The sequence below is a fragment of the Rosa rugosa genome, chromosome 2 (assembly GCF_958449725.1).
Source record: "Rosa rugosa chromosome 2, drRosRugo1.1, whole genome shotgun sequence".
NCBI classification, from domain to species: Eukaryota; Viridiplantae; Streptophyta; class Magnoliopsida; order Rosales; family Rosaceae; genus Rosa; species Rosa rugosa.
This window is the reverse complement of record NC_084821.1, coordinates 5,965,851-5,982,728: the sequence shown is the minus strand read 5'-3', so window position 1 is coordinate 5,982,728 and position 16,878 is coordinate 5,965,851. Positions and strand designations below refer to the sequence as shown.

Genomic DNA, 16,878 nt, shown 5'->3' with positions numbered 1-16,878 from the left:
ATCATGAACCGAAAAGGTTACACTAACTTTTTTTTTTTTTTTTTTAAGAATAGATACCCTTTATTATTCCATAATTAAAGATTACATACAAACGGAGTGACTGGTTATAGAACTACTGCCACGACTCATATTCCTATTAGACATGTTAATTACGGGACTATCATTCTCGATGACACACATGAGCTAAGAAGGCCCAACTCTGAAACTAAATCGTCCAAGTTGATTCCACTCAGAAATGGGCCGCACTGTTACTCAACAATGAGTTCGGCCCAAGTAATAGCAACAGGCCCAATTTCCTCTTCTTCTCTCTCTCTCTCTCTCCCCTAAAACCCTGAACCTCAATTTTGCAATTGCCTCCCTCTCTTGTCTCTTCCTCTGCAAAACCCTAAACCCAAAACCAATACCAGAGCCTCTCTGTCTTCGTCTGAGCTCTGTAAAGAGAAATTGGCAGTGAAGAAGCCAAAACGATGTCGTCCAGTAACGAAAATACGACCTCAAGCTCTGGGTCTGAGCCATCAGATTCTGGAAACGACACACTGGATTTCATAGAGAAGCTCTCAGATGTGCCAATGGGGAAGCTACCTCCACACATCGATTTCCAGAGGACACGTGTCGATTGCAAGGCTGATGCTCCCATTCACGTAAAGTTACCTCCTTTCTTTCTCATTTTTACAGTCTTGCAGTAATTATCTCTACAACCCCATGATTTGTTTGAGTTCAATTTTGTGTTGTTTGAGAAGAAAGTTGGTGCCTTTTTTGGGTTTGGTTTGATTTTTTTTGTTTTTTGTTGGGTTGTTTTTGATTTTGGGTTTTTGCAGACTGATACTTTTCAATACTCTGGTGCTTATGCATCGATGGGAGTCGATAATAGCTTGTTGGATAGCTTCTCGAGCAACTTTAGAGTTGAGGTGATTCGTCTCGAAAAGGATGAAATGGAGTTTGATATGATTGGTATTGATCCGGCTATTGCCAATGCGTTCAGGAGGATCCTCATAGCTGAGGTTTGTGTTTTGATCTTTCAAAGATACTTGAAATTCGTGAGCCGTGATGAGAATTCACAGTAGTTTAGTATTGTATATTGAGTGCATTCTGTAATTTGGTTGTATACTCTTGCTTTATCTTGTATGATCATTACAAGTTTTCCTTCTTTGAGTAAAAACAGAAACAGAACATAAGCTGTTTGACTATATGTAAGATTTTTGTAGTCTAATAGATCAATGAAGGGTTGATGTTAGTGTTGCCTATTAAAGAAAATTATGTTCTCATCACTTCATTTTTTTTTAATTGTTAATGTGGTTTAAGGGAGAAAAAACTTGCTTGATATTTTTATTTTTCCCTTCTAGACCATTCTGACCTTATTTAGAAATATGTATCTGCTTCTCTTAGTTTTTCACCAATTCTAGGATGAATCTTAAGTGTGAGTTTCAGTACTGCTTTGGAGTTGGAAGAATATATATATCAATGATGATCCTAAGTTTTTTTAGTTGATACAAGTGTAGGTTCCCACTATGGCTATTGAAAGAGTTCTTATTGCAAATAATACATCAGTAATCCAAGATGAAGTCCTTTCCCACAGATTGGGTCTTATTCCAATCAAGGCTGACCCAAGATTGTTTGAATTTACAGGTTTGTTTGATATTTCTTTTGTTTCTTATTAAAATAAATTCTGTTTTGTTGATGCTCTCTATAATATTTTGGTGTTGAGTTTTTCCCCTTCATTTGTTCTTGTTAGAAAATAATGCGGCAAATGAAAAGAACACCATTGTTTTTGGGCTCAAAGTGAGGTGTGAAAAACAAGGTAAACGAAAGGGACCAAAACGGGAGGGGCAAGAACAAGATGGACAAACACGTATCACAGGTATACTTCCTGTTCTTTATAGGTGACCTAAAAGTACTTGTGTTTTCCTCACATGTTTATAAATCTTTTGTGGATTATTTTCTTCATGTTATGAAAATTTTGTAATTTGTGAAACAGTCAAGTCAAAAGATTTGGTTTGGTTGCCAAATGGGAGTAACTTTGCCTTGGAATCAGAAGGTTCAAGTTCAAATTCATCCTCAAAACCAAAAACCTACACATCATTTACTTGCAGCCAGGATTCCCTGCCAGAATTTTCCACCAATCCAGTTGGTCCGACAGATGGAGATATTACAATTGCTAGACTAGGCCCTGGCCAGGTAACCCTTTTACCTGTTTTATAGGTCTAGCTATTCCTCAAAAGGCATAGATATTACTTTTGTTATGTAAGGCCAAGTATTGAAGCTGCAGCAATTGACTCCAGATATTGTTTGACTGAATGTGACTGCAAGTTACTTCAAAAGAGCGAGGGTAGTATGATTTATACTGTAAATTGTCAAGTGGTATTTTGAGTATTGATCCTGGAGCCATTGACTCCAATTGTTGTTTGACTAATGTAACTGCAAGTTAGACAAGAACAGTTTGATTTGAATAACAAATAGTATTATTTCATCAGAGGCTAGTTGGAGCTACCGGCTCCAATTAGTTTTTAACTGAAATATAGATGTAGAAGATTAATCCTAGCATCAGTGGTGGAGATTGGGGTGGTCACTCAAGAGGGTAGGCCAAAAAGACTAGTTCAGGCTTTTTTATCATTCTAATTATTAGTGTCATTATTTCAAAAAAAAAAAAAGTTTCATCATGTTTAGTAAGAAACGTCAGGTCCATTGTTTGCTCCCATAGTTCCATTGTAGCTAGGTATTTTCTAGAGTTTCCTGTCTCCTAGACATTGTAGGCAGCAGCCCCCAGTTTCGAGCCCAGGTCTATAAAGCCAATCTGGGCGATTCCTGGTTATGTTCTTTCTAGTAGTGAAGAATTTTATTGTATTGTTCTTTCTTCTTTGAACTGACATTACGTATCTCTTAGGAAATTGAACTGGAAGCACTTGCTGTTAAGGGCATTGGCAAAACACATGCAAAATGGTCCCCAGTTGCCCCTGCTTGGTATAGGATGCTTCCGGAGGTATAAGGGGATGTGATATTATGTGATTGCCTCTAGAATTAAAGATTATTCAGACTAATAAACTTTTGGTTTTTGTTTAGGTTATCATTCTGAAAGATATTGAAGATGAGCTGGCTGAGAAACTTGTGGCAACATGCCCAGTCAAGGTGTTTGATATTGAAGACATTGGCAATGGTAACATGAGTTTCCTATTATGCATTTCTTCTGCCATTGTTTAATAATACAATTATGTGTTTTTGTCCCATTATTTCAATCCTTACAAGCATTACCTGTTAGATTTGTACTTGTTAAGATTATTTTTTTCTTTTTTCTGTTTGTTCATTGGCTTGATCAAGTATTTGTTTGCTTATCAGGTAAAAAAAGGGCTACTGTAGCTAGACCACGAAAATGCACACTGTGTAGGGAGTGCATCAGAGAAGGGAAGGGATGGGAGGATTCTTTGTCATTACGACGTGTCAAGGATCATTTCATTTGTAAGTACTATGTTTTTTTTTACTAAAATGAAATTGATATAATCCCCTTGATTTCTGGTTATTGATGGGTGTTCTAAAACGGCTTATTCCTAAAAAGTTTCAGTTTTGATGTTTGATTTGTATATGATTACTCAAAAGAGAAATTGTCTGACTTCAATACTTGGATTCTAATTTCAGTCAACTTCTTTGTATTGCCCTAGCCTTTTTCAATCAACCATCTGATCCCAGAGACATGGGTATTTGATGATTGATTCCAAATCACTTGAAATACAGTTAATTGGCTAACACACTAACCCACATACTTCAAAGGCCATCAATTGATTTGGTTTTTGCATTTGACAAGAGGAGTATAGTACTGGGCTTGATGATTTAGTTATGATTTATGAATCTGTAGAAGTCAGAAATTGGGTTGATGATTAGTTAGGAACTTGGCTTTCTTCAACATCATGTAAGCAGATAATATTTGAGGAGTCATGTAGATCCTCTACGAGGAAGAAGTATCAATGTACATAATTTGTTTCTATGGCTGTTTTCAGAGTTCTAACTCATTTTTCACTCACAGTTACTATTGAATCAACTGGGGTATTACCACCTGAAGTGCTATTTACTGAGGCTGTGAAGATACTGCAAGACAAGTGTGAACGTGCTATTACTGATCTTTGTTGATGATGCCTGTATTTCTTGTGTAGACGGAAACTGAAGCAAGAAAAAACTGATTATATTCTGATGAGATCAAAAGTCCACTGCTTTTAACATTTATCTATTTTCCATTTATGATTTTTTATACATCCCAAAGGTTGCAGACGCCATATCCATCTCTGATGAAAGAATAGGGCAATTTTTCTAGTTTCAGCACAACAACATAGTAAAAGGAATTAAAGCAGACCATGAGTTCAATAAAAAAAAAACATATGAATTATTCTCTCATTAATAGAACAAAGTAAATTAGATCGTTTTATCAACAGAAGTGTGGTCGTCAGCAAAGTGTTTTCCTATGAGGAAAAACTCATCAATGGAAGCGGGTGCAAAGCTTTAATTTGATAAAAATCTTGAAACAGAGGTTGTATAAGCTTGAGATATAACATAGCAAACATAGCTCGTTTGTAAGAGCATCTCCAACGGTGGTGTCAAAATCCACTGTGGAGCTTCAACAAATACAAAAGACAGCTCTCAGCCTCTTCAACGTTCAACCCATTCTTCAAATCCACCGTGGAAGACAGTTCCGGCTTCATCCTGTCAAATTTGACAGACTCAAGCGTTCTGTCTTTTCTTTTTTTAATTGTTTTTCTCTCCTTCTCTCTCATTCTCTCTTCTATCTCTTTCTTCATACCCGATGCCCAGACCAAATCAAAACTTCTAGTCTTGGTTCAAATTTCACAGATAAAACAGGAAAACAAGAAATGGGTTTTCTGGGTTTTTCAGTAGAAGTCTCTTTGTGATCGATTTGATGAAGAAGATGAAAGGGGTTGTTGCTGTGGAGCCTTCTTCGTATGCTCTGTATTAGGATCAAGGGCTAGATTTTAGCATCAGAGTCTCATGCAAGACTATGAGAAGCCGCAGAAGGTATATACCGTTTATGGGTTTTCAAAATCTTTTCTGGGTTTTGATTAGATCTGTGTATGTAATTGGTTTTTTACCTGGGTTTTCCTAGATTTGGATGTTATGTGATTGTTTTTGCTATTGAGCAATTTGAGCTTATGCAGCTGGATTTGAGTTGAAGAATGAGTAATCGGTTTTGAATAGAGATGATGAAGGAGGAGAAGGGAAGGACGACAAAGGGGAGAAACAGGAGGAAGATTGAGACTTGAACAGAAGAGCAGAAAAAAGAGGAGGAGAAGAAGAGAAACAGCAGGAGAAGAAGTGTGATCAATAAAATATACATTTATTTTGACTGATGGGTTGGAGTGTAAATATAACAAAATTGTCAAATACCACATCATCTGTCAAATTTAAATTTGACCCAAAAATTTTAACATCTTTGTTGGAGATGGTCTAAGTTATCAAAATGCTTCAAGAACAATCACAAAATCTTAGATGAAACTGATTAACGTCTTTTACCACACATGGTATGAAAACAACGGGGTCTGCATATAATTACTCTACCTCACGAGTAAACATAACAAAAGTTGAGGATAATGTGTAGCATACCGCGGGGTTTAACCTAATTCTGGGGTCAAACAACTAAGCTATTAGGCCATGTTTGTTTCCCAGAATCTGGGCATTGGGAAAGGAAAGTGTTTCCTTTCCTGCGTTTGGGACAGCTAAGGAAGGGAAATTGGTTCCCAAAGGAAATGAAAAAGTTGAGGAAATTGGTTCCTCCCCCCTCCCCTCAGGATTCACTTTCCCAATGGAAAGGAAAATGATTCATTTCCTTTCCACCAACCAAACAGGGCCTTAGAGTAAAGAAAGACCTACCTCAACTTTTGAGTACAGCTTCTGAAAATTCATCCTATATTCCTATATATTGGAGGAGGTTTGTATATGCTGAGAGTTAATAATACAATACTCGAGTATAAGGTAAAGCATCGATCTGTTTCATGTTAATTTATGGCTTTCTCAAGCAAAGCACTGATCTGCTCCGTTTCTTGCACCAAGTGCTTTGTTGGTTCTCATCTTTATTTGAATAGTTCAACGAGATTCTTTCATTCAAGTTCTGATAGGCCAATGGCATGATTTCATTTCATTGATCTCATATTCCAGAAAGATCAAAGATCATACGTACGTACACATCTGCATGTATGTGCCTCAGTACATATCTCACATTTGCATGCATGCAGTCACTTTAAAATATGCATGCATGTTACAAGTGTTGATATATATAGAAAAAACTCTGATAGGAATGAACTTCTTCTACCTTAATAGAGATGTAAGTACGCGCTATCCATGCACATGCATGCTTCTATATATTATGCGAGAAGGAAACTAAGAACCTAACTTTGCGTCTCAGTTAGTTTTTTTTATTGATAAGGTATCAGTTGGAAATGAAGAACCTCATTTTGCTTTAATATTCACTTTGTCCTTGTCAACATCATTGTGGACCTAGTGGGACGATGCCACAATGCTATATATTGAGGCCTCCCTAGATCTAATTCCTTCATCGAATGTCTTTGCTGTTCTCTCTTCTATCAAATACTAGAATAACATCTCTTCGCTCTCAGTCTCTATCATTGGTAAACAAAACTCTGAAAATTGTATCAAGTTTTCGTTTTCAATTGATATTCCTCTATATAGATCTGTTATGATTTTATTTAAAACACGTACTCAACTCTTGCATGGATCCCTATTTGCTGCATCAAATTGACGCACTCTTTGTTTCAGCCAGGAGAAATGACATTGAAATTTATTTACAGGTGAGAAGAAAATGTCGATCCCGCCGAATTCACTATGGAGAGGATGTGCAGCAAACTTCCCTCAACCTGTCGATGAAGACGACGTGCGTGCAGCTCAATTTTTGGTGGAAACTGTTTATTACTTTAATTGCCATATTGCAGATCCCCTTCTGGCTGACATCGAGTACAGAAGCAGCAGTGGAGAAGGAGACATACTCCACCATGTGTTCCGCTGGGATCTTACTCCCTGTCATGAGGTCTTTCAACATGGCTTCCAAGCAAGGCGTCAAGATAACACTCCCGACGAGGTCTACTACAATCTGGCTCACTACATCCGTCAGGGAGGTAGGCCTCTTGATTCCCGACGACCCACCACCCACGCCTTCATTAGCACCACGCTCGACAGTGCATGGCATCCCACCGTCACTGAGACTGTGAGTGAAGTATGTCGTTACGAGATATACGTTCCCGGTGGCATTTGGGTTGCTCAGACTCTTGGTGATCATAATGCCAAAGACCCAGACGTCGACGAGGTGTGCTTTGTTGCTGGCATTGCCCCTCAATACATTCGGTCTGCCAACGCTTCAAGCTCACTTCTGGAGAGTCGGTAATTACCCCTTTACACATTTATTACGTCAGTATTTCTCAATTTGTATCCATTTGAATAATAATAGATATAGTTCAAATTAAGTGAAAATTTATTGAGGGCTTACATACATTACAACACTCGACTTGCAGACCACGGGAGAGACTAGATGATATATTAGGAGTAAATAAGAACTTCAATCCACAATCGCATCCACCACGGCTTCTCAACATTCGGGGCCCAATATTTGATCATCAGAATGCAAATAATACGAGCCAGCCTCTAACTATTAGAATTTACAAACCCTCCGTGCGAGATAAAAGAGAAGCCAACTCTACCACTACCACCGATTGGTATGCTGCCAATGTGGCTAACTGTGGGAGCTACATGTTGATGTCATAATTTGGTTCGACAAATACTTTTAACTTTTCAACCCATTCCATGTAGGACGCGTTGAAATGTCAAAGAGTCCACGTAGGACTATGACCTTTCAACGCACTTAAACCTTTCATAGAGAAAGAAAAGGAATCATTAGACATAAATAACCATGACTAGTGAGATGCCTAACCATGGTATGCCAAGTTTTTGACCTTGGACCTCCACCTTTGGGTCTTGGACAGTCACCATGTTATTGACTTGTCATCTTGGATCGCAAGGTCACAGCATATCGTGACCTGGCTATTAGAATAGCATAGTCCGAAGGAATCAGGAGCCTCAACCCCCAAGGCCAAGAATTCGACCCCCAGGGCTTAGAAGCCCCGACCTCTAATTAAGGATCATGGCCACAACTTCCAAGCTTAAAGCCTCGACCTTCAGGCTCACACTTAGGCACAGTCAAGGAGACATGGTAGTGACCAACTCTCACCAACTTTTCCACGTGTCAAGCCCCGACACCAAGTATGGCTCTCTTGTCATGTCAACAGTGATTCGAGGACAAAGGATGGTGATTTGATGCGTTTTTCATTCGCCTATCGCGTAACAATCAACACGGTCATCAAAGATAAGAAGTATTTACGTCCCGGTTTATCGTACGTCGGGGATTACGAGCTAGCTAAGAATCCTGTGGTTCTAGGTCACCGAAAATCACTTGCACAAACAAATAAAAATATAAAAAATGCTAAACAAGGCACCGAGCCTCATTCAAGCATAACTTTGCATCACACAAAGTCACATAGACGGCCTTGCACCAAGCAAGGCCTAGATAGGGCCATGAAACACACAAAAGTGCTTGTAATGCTCACGCTCACATGGATCGATTTACAAATGAATGGTAGTGGGAAAGTCACAATATTTTTTTTTTTGGATTTTCATAAATGATAAATAAACTAACTAACTACGACATAAAAATAAGATAGATAGAAGGATGGGATGCATCGCATCAAGGGTCACCATGGAATTCAAGGTTCTCCACACAAATCTAAAATCATATGGAATGACGATGATTAATTCAAATGATGCTTCAAATGTTTTGTCGGATTTCCATTTAGCATTAAGAGGTCGAAAAGAAAGCTAAATTGATTGTCATAAAATAGTAGTCAAACCCTAAGCAAAAACAAGAAGAAGAAAGAATACTTAGTTTTTGGCTACCCTATACTAGTCTCAAACCTTATGCCTTGTTAGGGCCATAAGTGCTCAAAACTAAATGCTTTAGGTTTAGACAATCAATTGTAACACACTCTAGCAACTATCACCACAAATAATAAGGTCGAAAAGAGTACTTGTGATAACAATTACCCTACCCAACAATTCCGAATACTATTCCGACAATCAAGGGTAATAATACTCAAAATTGGGTGACTTGAGAACCACAATCTAAGAAATCCAAATGGAAATAGAGATATGTAATGGGCAAATTAATTCCACCATACTCATGCCATAATCTAAATTGAAATATAAATTCCTCAATCAAATATTCCAATTCCAACACACCAAATTAAGGAGGGGAAAACCTAAACCATACATCTAGAGTGAAGAAATTAAAGCAAGAGTACACAAATCATATGAATAAACATCAATTTTATTAATTCCTCAACAAAACCATATAAAACTAAACTTGGGTTTCAAAACCCTAAAACCATAAGAGGTCACACACAAGTATATATCAATACACATCAAACAACACCATAAGCAAGAAATAAGAGAGAGAAAGAAGAGGGAAAGAGAGGAGAAATCCATGAAATTTAGGGCAAAGCTTGTCACTAGCTATTGCCATAACTTCATGGCTTCTCTTGCTACCCTTATGAAGCCATGGTGTAGAGACGGCGGCCTAGATACCGGAAATGTGTGTGCCTCCTCCTTGTGCAAGCTTACATGTGAAGAATGGGGGATGAAGAAGAGAAGAAGAGGTGAGAAGTCCCCAAATTCGGCCAAAAAGCCTAGGGTGAAGAAAAATGGGTCTTGAGCTTGTGAAATGTGTGTGCAAAAGTGCTTAAATACCCCCTTGGGTTCAAGGGTCAAGATTAGACTTGTACCTTAGATCTAAGGGCTCAAAAACAAGTAAAAAAAGGGTAAAATGAAAAGACTAAAATAACCTAATAAAAAAGTAGAGAATTAGAAGTTTAGAAAATATAAAGAAAACCAGAGGGCAAAAGTGTAAGTGAGTGTGTGCCTAGTGTGGACACAAATAAATATCTTCATCCACATGTGTGATGTGTGTGAGGTGTGTGATCCACTAATTATTATTTTCATTACACCAATTTTGAATTTGAAATTTGAATACAAAGATGTAATTCAAATGGGCTTGGGTCTTCACTTGTGTGCTTCTTTGGTCTTGGGCCTTGGACTTCATGCTATCGGGCCAAGTTGACTTGGTTGACCCGATGGTCGACTAGTTGACTTTTCATCTTTTAGTCAGAGTTGACTTTTTGCTTGAATTCGCTACTTCTTTCGTCTTTTTCCTCTCTTGACCATAATTTCCTACAAATGAAGAAAACAAAGTAATACTGCGAAATGATGCTTGAGTATTCGCTAATTTCAAGGTAATTAGGGCTAGAAACACACGTAAATCGCGTGTGAATCAGATGGTTTATGTGGTGACACTTGTCACCAACTCTGTCAAATCCATCCTGGAGCGTCAGTGGGCAGAGAATGGGGGGCTGACACCCCGTTTTATGGGATTGAGCCATGCCTTTCCCTTTCCACGTCAACTCTTTTCTCCTATAAATACCCAGCCTTCACAAGGTTGAAGGGAGGACTTCAGCTCTCTCTTTTCTCCCAACACTATGATAAAATATCTATGCCATGAAGCTCTGCCAGTTGGAGGCGGATTGGAGGCCCAACATCAGGTGAAGGAAGTCCGAGACGAGACTATCAATTTCACCCAACAAGGAGCTTGGAGGCCCAGCATCAGGTGAAGGAAGCCCGAGGCGAGGCTATCAGTTTCACCCAAGGAGCTTGGAGGCCCAGCATCAGGTGAAGGAAGCCCGAGGCGAGGCTATCAGTTTCACCCAACAAGGTAGCTTGGAGGCCCAACATCAGGTGAAGGAAGTCCGAGACGAGACTATCAGTTTCACCCAACAAGGTAGCTTGGAGGCCCAACATCAGGTGAAGGAAGTCTGAGGCGAGACTATCAGTTTCACCCAACAAGGTAGCTCGAAGGCCCAGTGTTAATGCTCAAAGTCCGGCGGTAGCCGAACCTTCGTTTAACGCGGGTCCGGTGGGCGGACCGCTACTCTGTAGACTTGGTGATCTTCGCTAGCTACTAAATGAAAGACAGGGCGTCAGAGGGAGACCGCGTTGGGCGGTCTTCACTTCTCCGATGCCTAAGTCAGTCCAAACATATAGACAGCATAACAATAAATGAGTTGTAAATGCATAATTAATGAGGAGAGAGGAGAGAACCTTTTATAGGTGAGGAGGAGGCTGATCTTCTCCTTGTTTTCGATGTGGGACTGATGTGCTTCAGTCCCCAACTTTAGGAGCTTCTGATGCTATCTTGGCATGGCGCGTGGCAGTGCGTCGGCGGTGATCTGGAGGTGATCCGAGGCTCAGGCTGTAGCCCGCCTGGCTGTGTATCTGTATGTTATTCCTTTGGTGGGAATTAGTACCTCTGGCGGTACAATGAGCGTAGCCCATTATAGCTAATTATGCTTGTAAATGTACATGTATGTACAAGTCCCCCAAGTCCCCAGTCAAGGAGGGCAATCTTGGTTGGGGAGTTGTTCAGCGGTTTGAAGCGTTATCTTCCGCTAGACTTGCAACTGCATAATTAGCGTCAGTGCGTTGTCAACCATGGATTTACTGAGCAAACGCTTTATACCCTTTCGGGTAGGCCCCTGCTAGGCCCTCCAGGGAGTCCCCCACTCCCCGGCTAAGATAGACCTCCGGATGGTCGGCAAATTGTTTGTTGATGGGGAGCTGCTCGGAGCAGAGGGTGTTGGGTAGCGAGCCCAATCTTTAGTACCCAAGTGACGGGGGTTAACGTGCCTGATCAGGGCCGTCGTAGACTGTTGACAAGTCCCCGTGTCCCATAGGGACGGCCTGACCGTAACGCCGCGTGGCGGTCGTTGTCAGAGTGAGGCGTGGCCTTGGGATCCGCCGCTGGCGGATATCCCCCCGCTGACTGTAGCAGGAAGCAGCGTCCAGTAGACGTGCTTGGCGGTATTTTATTGAGCGATATTGCGCTGAACAAAGTACGCCGCTGGCAAGCTGAGGGAAGGAGGGCAATCGCTAGAGGTGTGTAGCGGAAGCCGCCCCGCTTGCAGGATGATAAGGGAGAAGTTCCGCTGGCGGAGTTTCGCTCAGCGGAGACTTCGTCACTTGGAAGGTGACAAGGGAGAAGTTCCGCTGGTGGGGTTTCCCTCAGCGGAGACTTCGTCGCTTGGAAGGTGACAAGAGAGAAGTTCCGCTGGCGGGGTTTCCCTCAGCGGAGACTTCGTCGCTTGGAAGGTGACAAGGGAGAAGTTCTGCTGGCGGGGTTTCGCTCAGCGGAGACTTCGTCGCTTGGAAGGTGACAAGAGAGAAGTTCCGCTGGCGGGGTTTCGCTCAGCGGAGACTTCGTCGCTTGGAAGGTGACAAGGGAGAAGTTCCGCTGGCGGGGTTTCGCTCAGCGGAGACTTCGTCGCTTGGAAGGTGACAAGGGAGAAGTTCCGCTGGCGGGCTGGCGGGGTTTCGCTCAGCGGAGACTTCGTCGCTTGGAAGGTGACAAGGGAGAAGTTCCGCTGGCGTGGTTTCGCCCAGCGGAGACTTCGTCAGTTGGAAGGTGACAAGGGAGAAGTTCCGCTGGCGGGGTTTCCCTCAGCGGAGACTTCGTCTCTTGGAAGGTGACAAGGGAGAAGTTCTGCTGGCGGGGTTTCGCCCAGCGGAGACTTCGTCACTTGGAAGGTGACAAGGGAGAAGTTCCGCTGGCGGGGTTTCGCTCAGCGGAGACTTCAGACGGTTGGTGACTTCTTCCCAAGTGGTTGCTTCCATTAGACGCTTCGTCTGATGGTGGTCGACACGTGGCAAACGCCTAGAGGGTTAGCGTCTGGAGGCTTGTCTCCTAAGCCTGGCCGTCTTCTCGCCATTAAAGCGAGCAATTATGGATTCCGTAACCGAGGCGACGCCTCGGTTAATCCGGAGAGTAAGTGGAGACGTGGGACACGTGTACGGCTGGTGTGTGATGTCGTTTTTCAGTGGACGGTTTAGAATTCATTGATGTTGACATAAAAGGGGGGGAACTCAGCGAGATTTGACACTTTGCTAAGGCTTCAAACTCTTACTCGTCGTCTTCACGCTTTGCTCGTCTGAGACTCAAGAGAGAGGCTGTTGGAGTTTGGTGGAGATATCGTTCCCGGAAACACGAAGCTTTTTTCCACTGAAGACTACTGCTCACCAATACACCGGAGTTTTCGCCACTAAGGTTGGTATTTTGATTCTTTTCCCTGTTTCATTGGATCTGTTGGTTTCTGGGTTTTGTTGTTTCTGGTTTTGGGGTGCTATCTGTTCTTCTCCGGTGTGCTCTTAGGGTGTGAAGTGAGATTTGGGGGTGGGTTATGGTGTTTGGCAAAGGGTTGGTGTTTAGGGATTTGCTAGATGGTCGAATCTGGGTTGAGTGTGTTTGCTCTTGTTTGGTATTTTCTGGGTAAACTGTTCTTGATGTTCTTGGCTATAACTGATATAGGCATAGGCTAGATCTTGTTTGAGCTAACTGATTTGGGTTTTAGGGTTTGGGATGGCTAACGTCGTAGAGATTTCGAGCAGTGAAGAAGGGATTCCGGGTCTGACGTGTCGTTCAGCGTGGCGGATAGAATATTTAATGATTCGTTGCGTACGTCTGCCCATGCAGGAACCTCACTACCAGAACCGCTAGAGGTTGAGCCGCTACAGACCATACCCTGGGAAGTAGCTATGGGTCGTGCCTCGCGTCCAGAGAGTTCTAGGGTAGGGGAGGCCGCCGCTGCCAAAAATAGGCGTGATGAGCGGTTGGCGAGTAACAGCGCTGCCAGTGGCTCCGCTGGCGGGGGAGAGATGGCGGGGGAGGATGCTGAGTCAGCGTGGGTCCTCCAGGACGGCACCCCTGTTGACGAGGCAGGAGGGCGGATGAATGTTGCTGCCGTTAATCGGGTGAAGCGGATGTTCCGGTTGCCAGGTTCGGTGAAGCTGCGTCCGCCAACGGTGGACGAGAAGGCATCGATTCTCCCAGAGGGGTTTGCCGCCGTGCACGAGGCGATATTCCGCCAAGGAGTGACACTCCCGCTGGTGCCCAACCTTCAAATTTTTGTGTGCGAGTTTGGCCTTGCTTTTGGGCAAATTTGCCCCAATATGTGGCGGTTAATGCTGGCGCTGAACTCCCTATGGCGGCTGTTCGGTTGTGAGGGGCCAACCGTGGCGGAAGTGCTGCACTTCTACGAGCTGGTGTACGTGAAGCGCCAAGGTTGCAGAGGGCAGGTGAACTTGAGCCGCCGCCAAGGAGCACCTAAGCTGATCGAGAATCTAAGGGATTCCATGTCCTACTGGCGGGGGAGCTTCTGTGTTGCCACGGCAGGGTGGGAATACCAAGCTGGGTCCAACGAGGGGGAGCCGACGTTTAGGATTAAGTCAGAGTTTCAACATATCCGAGGTTGTTTACCGGTCTCCGCTGAACATAGTTGGCTGTTTCTCTTATGCATAGCCTTGTATTTCTACTAATGATTACTGTTTGTTTGTGCAGCGGGCTTGCGCTACAACCTGACTCGTGAAGAAGAGTGTCGCGTGGCACGCATCAGAGGCTGTTGGCGGAATCGCAACTTGCTGGACTTTCGCCTTCTTACCGGTTGGGAGTTGTTGGTCGATCAACGACTGACTCGTGCCGTTGGTAAGAAATCTCCGCCAGATTGTACTTATGATCAGAGTGCCTCAGGCTGACTGGTTTGTTGTTTTTTTTTTTTTTTAGAAACTCCGCCAGGTAACAAAGCGAGCCGTGACGCTTTTGACAAGGCTATGGACCGCGCAGAGATCGACAACTTCCTGGAGACCATGTATGCCTCCAGACTGGCGGCCCAGCAAACGGTCTTGAACCCTGAAACGCTGGCACTGAGCCCGTCAGAGGTTCCCGTGGTGCTACCTATGCCGCACCACTCCCACCTTGGTGGTGACGGCCTGCCGGTCGTTCAGGCGGGGGCCAATGTGGATGGCGGGAAGAAGGGATCTGTTGCCGCCGCGCCGCAGAAGGAGAGGGTGCCTGCTAACAGGCGCGGCTCTCATAAGGAGAGAACGGTGCCGCCGGCGGAGACCGTCACCGCTGCAAGGGAGGAGCCGCCGGCGAGGGGATCGAGGCCTGCTGCTGGGAACACGAGGGTGCTCCAGCGAAGGCGCCGGCAGAATGACTCCCCTGACGAGGAAGAGGGGGACGATGTGGAGACCATTGGGGCCCGCCAGCAGAAGAGGGCTCGGCAAGCTCCGCTCAAGGCTCCCATGGTCGAGGAGAGAGAGGCGCCCGCGAGTGACCTAGACTCGTTCGCCGCGTACGCAGAGTTCATGATGGACGGTGAGCGGGAATTTCTCTACCACCTCTGCGAGCGGCTGGGGTTTGGCGGCCTAGCGGGGATTTCGCGCCCAACGGCCATTGACCAGTCGCCCTTTAGCGTTTGAATAGTGCACGGTTAACATTAACCGCTGGGTTGTTGGGATGGGGGTTGGCGGATTGGTCCGCCTGCTCTTCAGCGTTTCCCCCGCTACCGTTAGTCATGGTGATTGTTGTAGTGGGATGGCCTTTGTTCAAGAATTCCCACAGACGGCGCCAATGTTAATGTCTAAGATTTAGCCACTGCTAAATCTTGGTTAACGTTGGTCTGATGGGCGGACCGCTACTTGCGATGTAATCAATACTTCCGCTACCTGTCAAGTAAAATACAAAGGGCGTCAGAGGGAGACCGCGATGGGCGGTCTTCTCTTCTCCGATGCCTAAGTTAGTCAATGTATTTATGTTGACAGAATAACAGTAAGTAAGTAGTAAATGCGTAATTAATAAGGAGAGAGGAGAAAACCTTTTATAGGTGATCGAGGAAGAGGCTGACATCTTCCATGTTTTCGATGTGGGACTGATATGCTTCAGTTCCCAGCTTCTGGAGCTTCTGATGCTATCTTGGCATGGCGCGTGGCGGCGCGTCAGCGTTAATCTGGGGGTGAGTCGGGCTCAGGCGATAGCCTGCTTGGCTGTGTCTCCATAGGTCACTTCTTTGGCGGGAGTTGGTACCGCTGGTGGTAGCATGAGCGTGGCTCATTATAGCTAATTATGCTTGGCAAATGCTCATGTAAGTACACATGTGAAGTATGGCATTAGCTCAAATTAAAAGGGGTGTATATGAGAACTTATCTGGAGTCAGCTAGCGAGTGTCTGGTAGATTATTTGGCCTTGCTTTGTATATGGAGTAGTTTCGTTCGGGTGATTGTACTTTGGCATTCCAAGAGTGTGGCCAGTGTGTAAACAATGGCACAAATGATTCGTTGAACTTTTGTGACGAAGTAAGGATGGATGCCAGCCGTGCTCAAATCATGCTAATTATGAATTTGTTTACTTGAGGATTCAATCCATGTATGCTCGCACCAAATTACAATTGTGCAGAGTTTGGGATTCACTGGCTGCAAATGTGACAAGTTACTAGAGATGTTGGCCGAGGTGATAATGACGATTGATGAAGTCATGCTATAAGAGATTGAGTGTATTTGTCATACTTTGTATGACTAAGAAAGCCATGTGAGATTGTCATAGTAGTGTGTACCCGTCTGGTATTGCATGCAGTAATCATGCATTAAGAAAGCCACACCTAACATGTGTGCTTTCTACAATTAAATAGTAGGCATGAATTATGACTTTGAGCCTTTAGGGTAAGTATGCTTCACATATATGCATGGCCTTAGGTTATGCATGGCCGTAGTTGACATGTGCTGATGTGCATACCTTATGAGCATGTGTAGATAGATGGGCTCTTATTAATTGAAGCCAAAAGTGATAGTTAAGCTACTATATATATGAAGCTATGAACGTGTAATGGAACTAGCCACGGAGAAATACAGATAGACAAGGCAAATTCAAATGCATGTGCCAATAAAATA

At 43.6% G+C, this 16,878-nt stretch overlaps 2 protein-coding genes across 2 annotated transcripts; both read left to right on the top strand.

Moving 5' to 3' along the window:
- The first annotated feature begins 326 nt into the window (after nt 1-326).
- LOC133732058 (uncharacterized) lies at nt 327-4,236 on the top strand. Its single transcript, XM_062159513.1, has 9 exons — nt 327-641; nt 819-1,001; nt 1,500-1,626; nt 1,733-1,858; nt 1,976-2,175; nt 2,882-2,977; nt 3,058-3,151; nt 3,331-3,450; nt 4,013-4,236. Exons 1-9 carry the CDS (start codon nt 468-470, stop codon nt 4,114-4,116), a joined length of 1,224 nt encoding a protein of 407 aa, XP_062015497.1. The 5' UTR covers nt 327-467; the 3' UTR covers nt 4,117-4,236.
- A 2,256-nt stretch (nt 4,237-6,492) lies between these two features.
- Nucleotides 6,493-7,426, top strand: LOC133728430 (uncharacterized). Its single transcript, XM_062155846.1, has 2 exons — nt 6,493-6,620; nt 6,801-7,426. The coding sequence occupies exon 2, from the start codon at nt 6,812-6,814 to the stop codon at nt 7,388-7,390; it is 579 nt and encodes a 192-aa protein (XP_062011830.1). The 5' UTR covers nt 6,493-6,620; nt 6,801-6,811; the 3' UTR covers nt 7,391-7,426.
- The last annotated feature ends 9,452 nt before the right edge of the window (nt 7,427-16,878 follow it).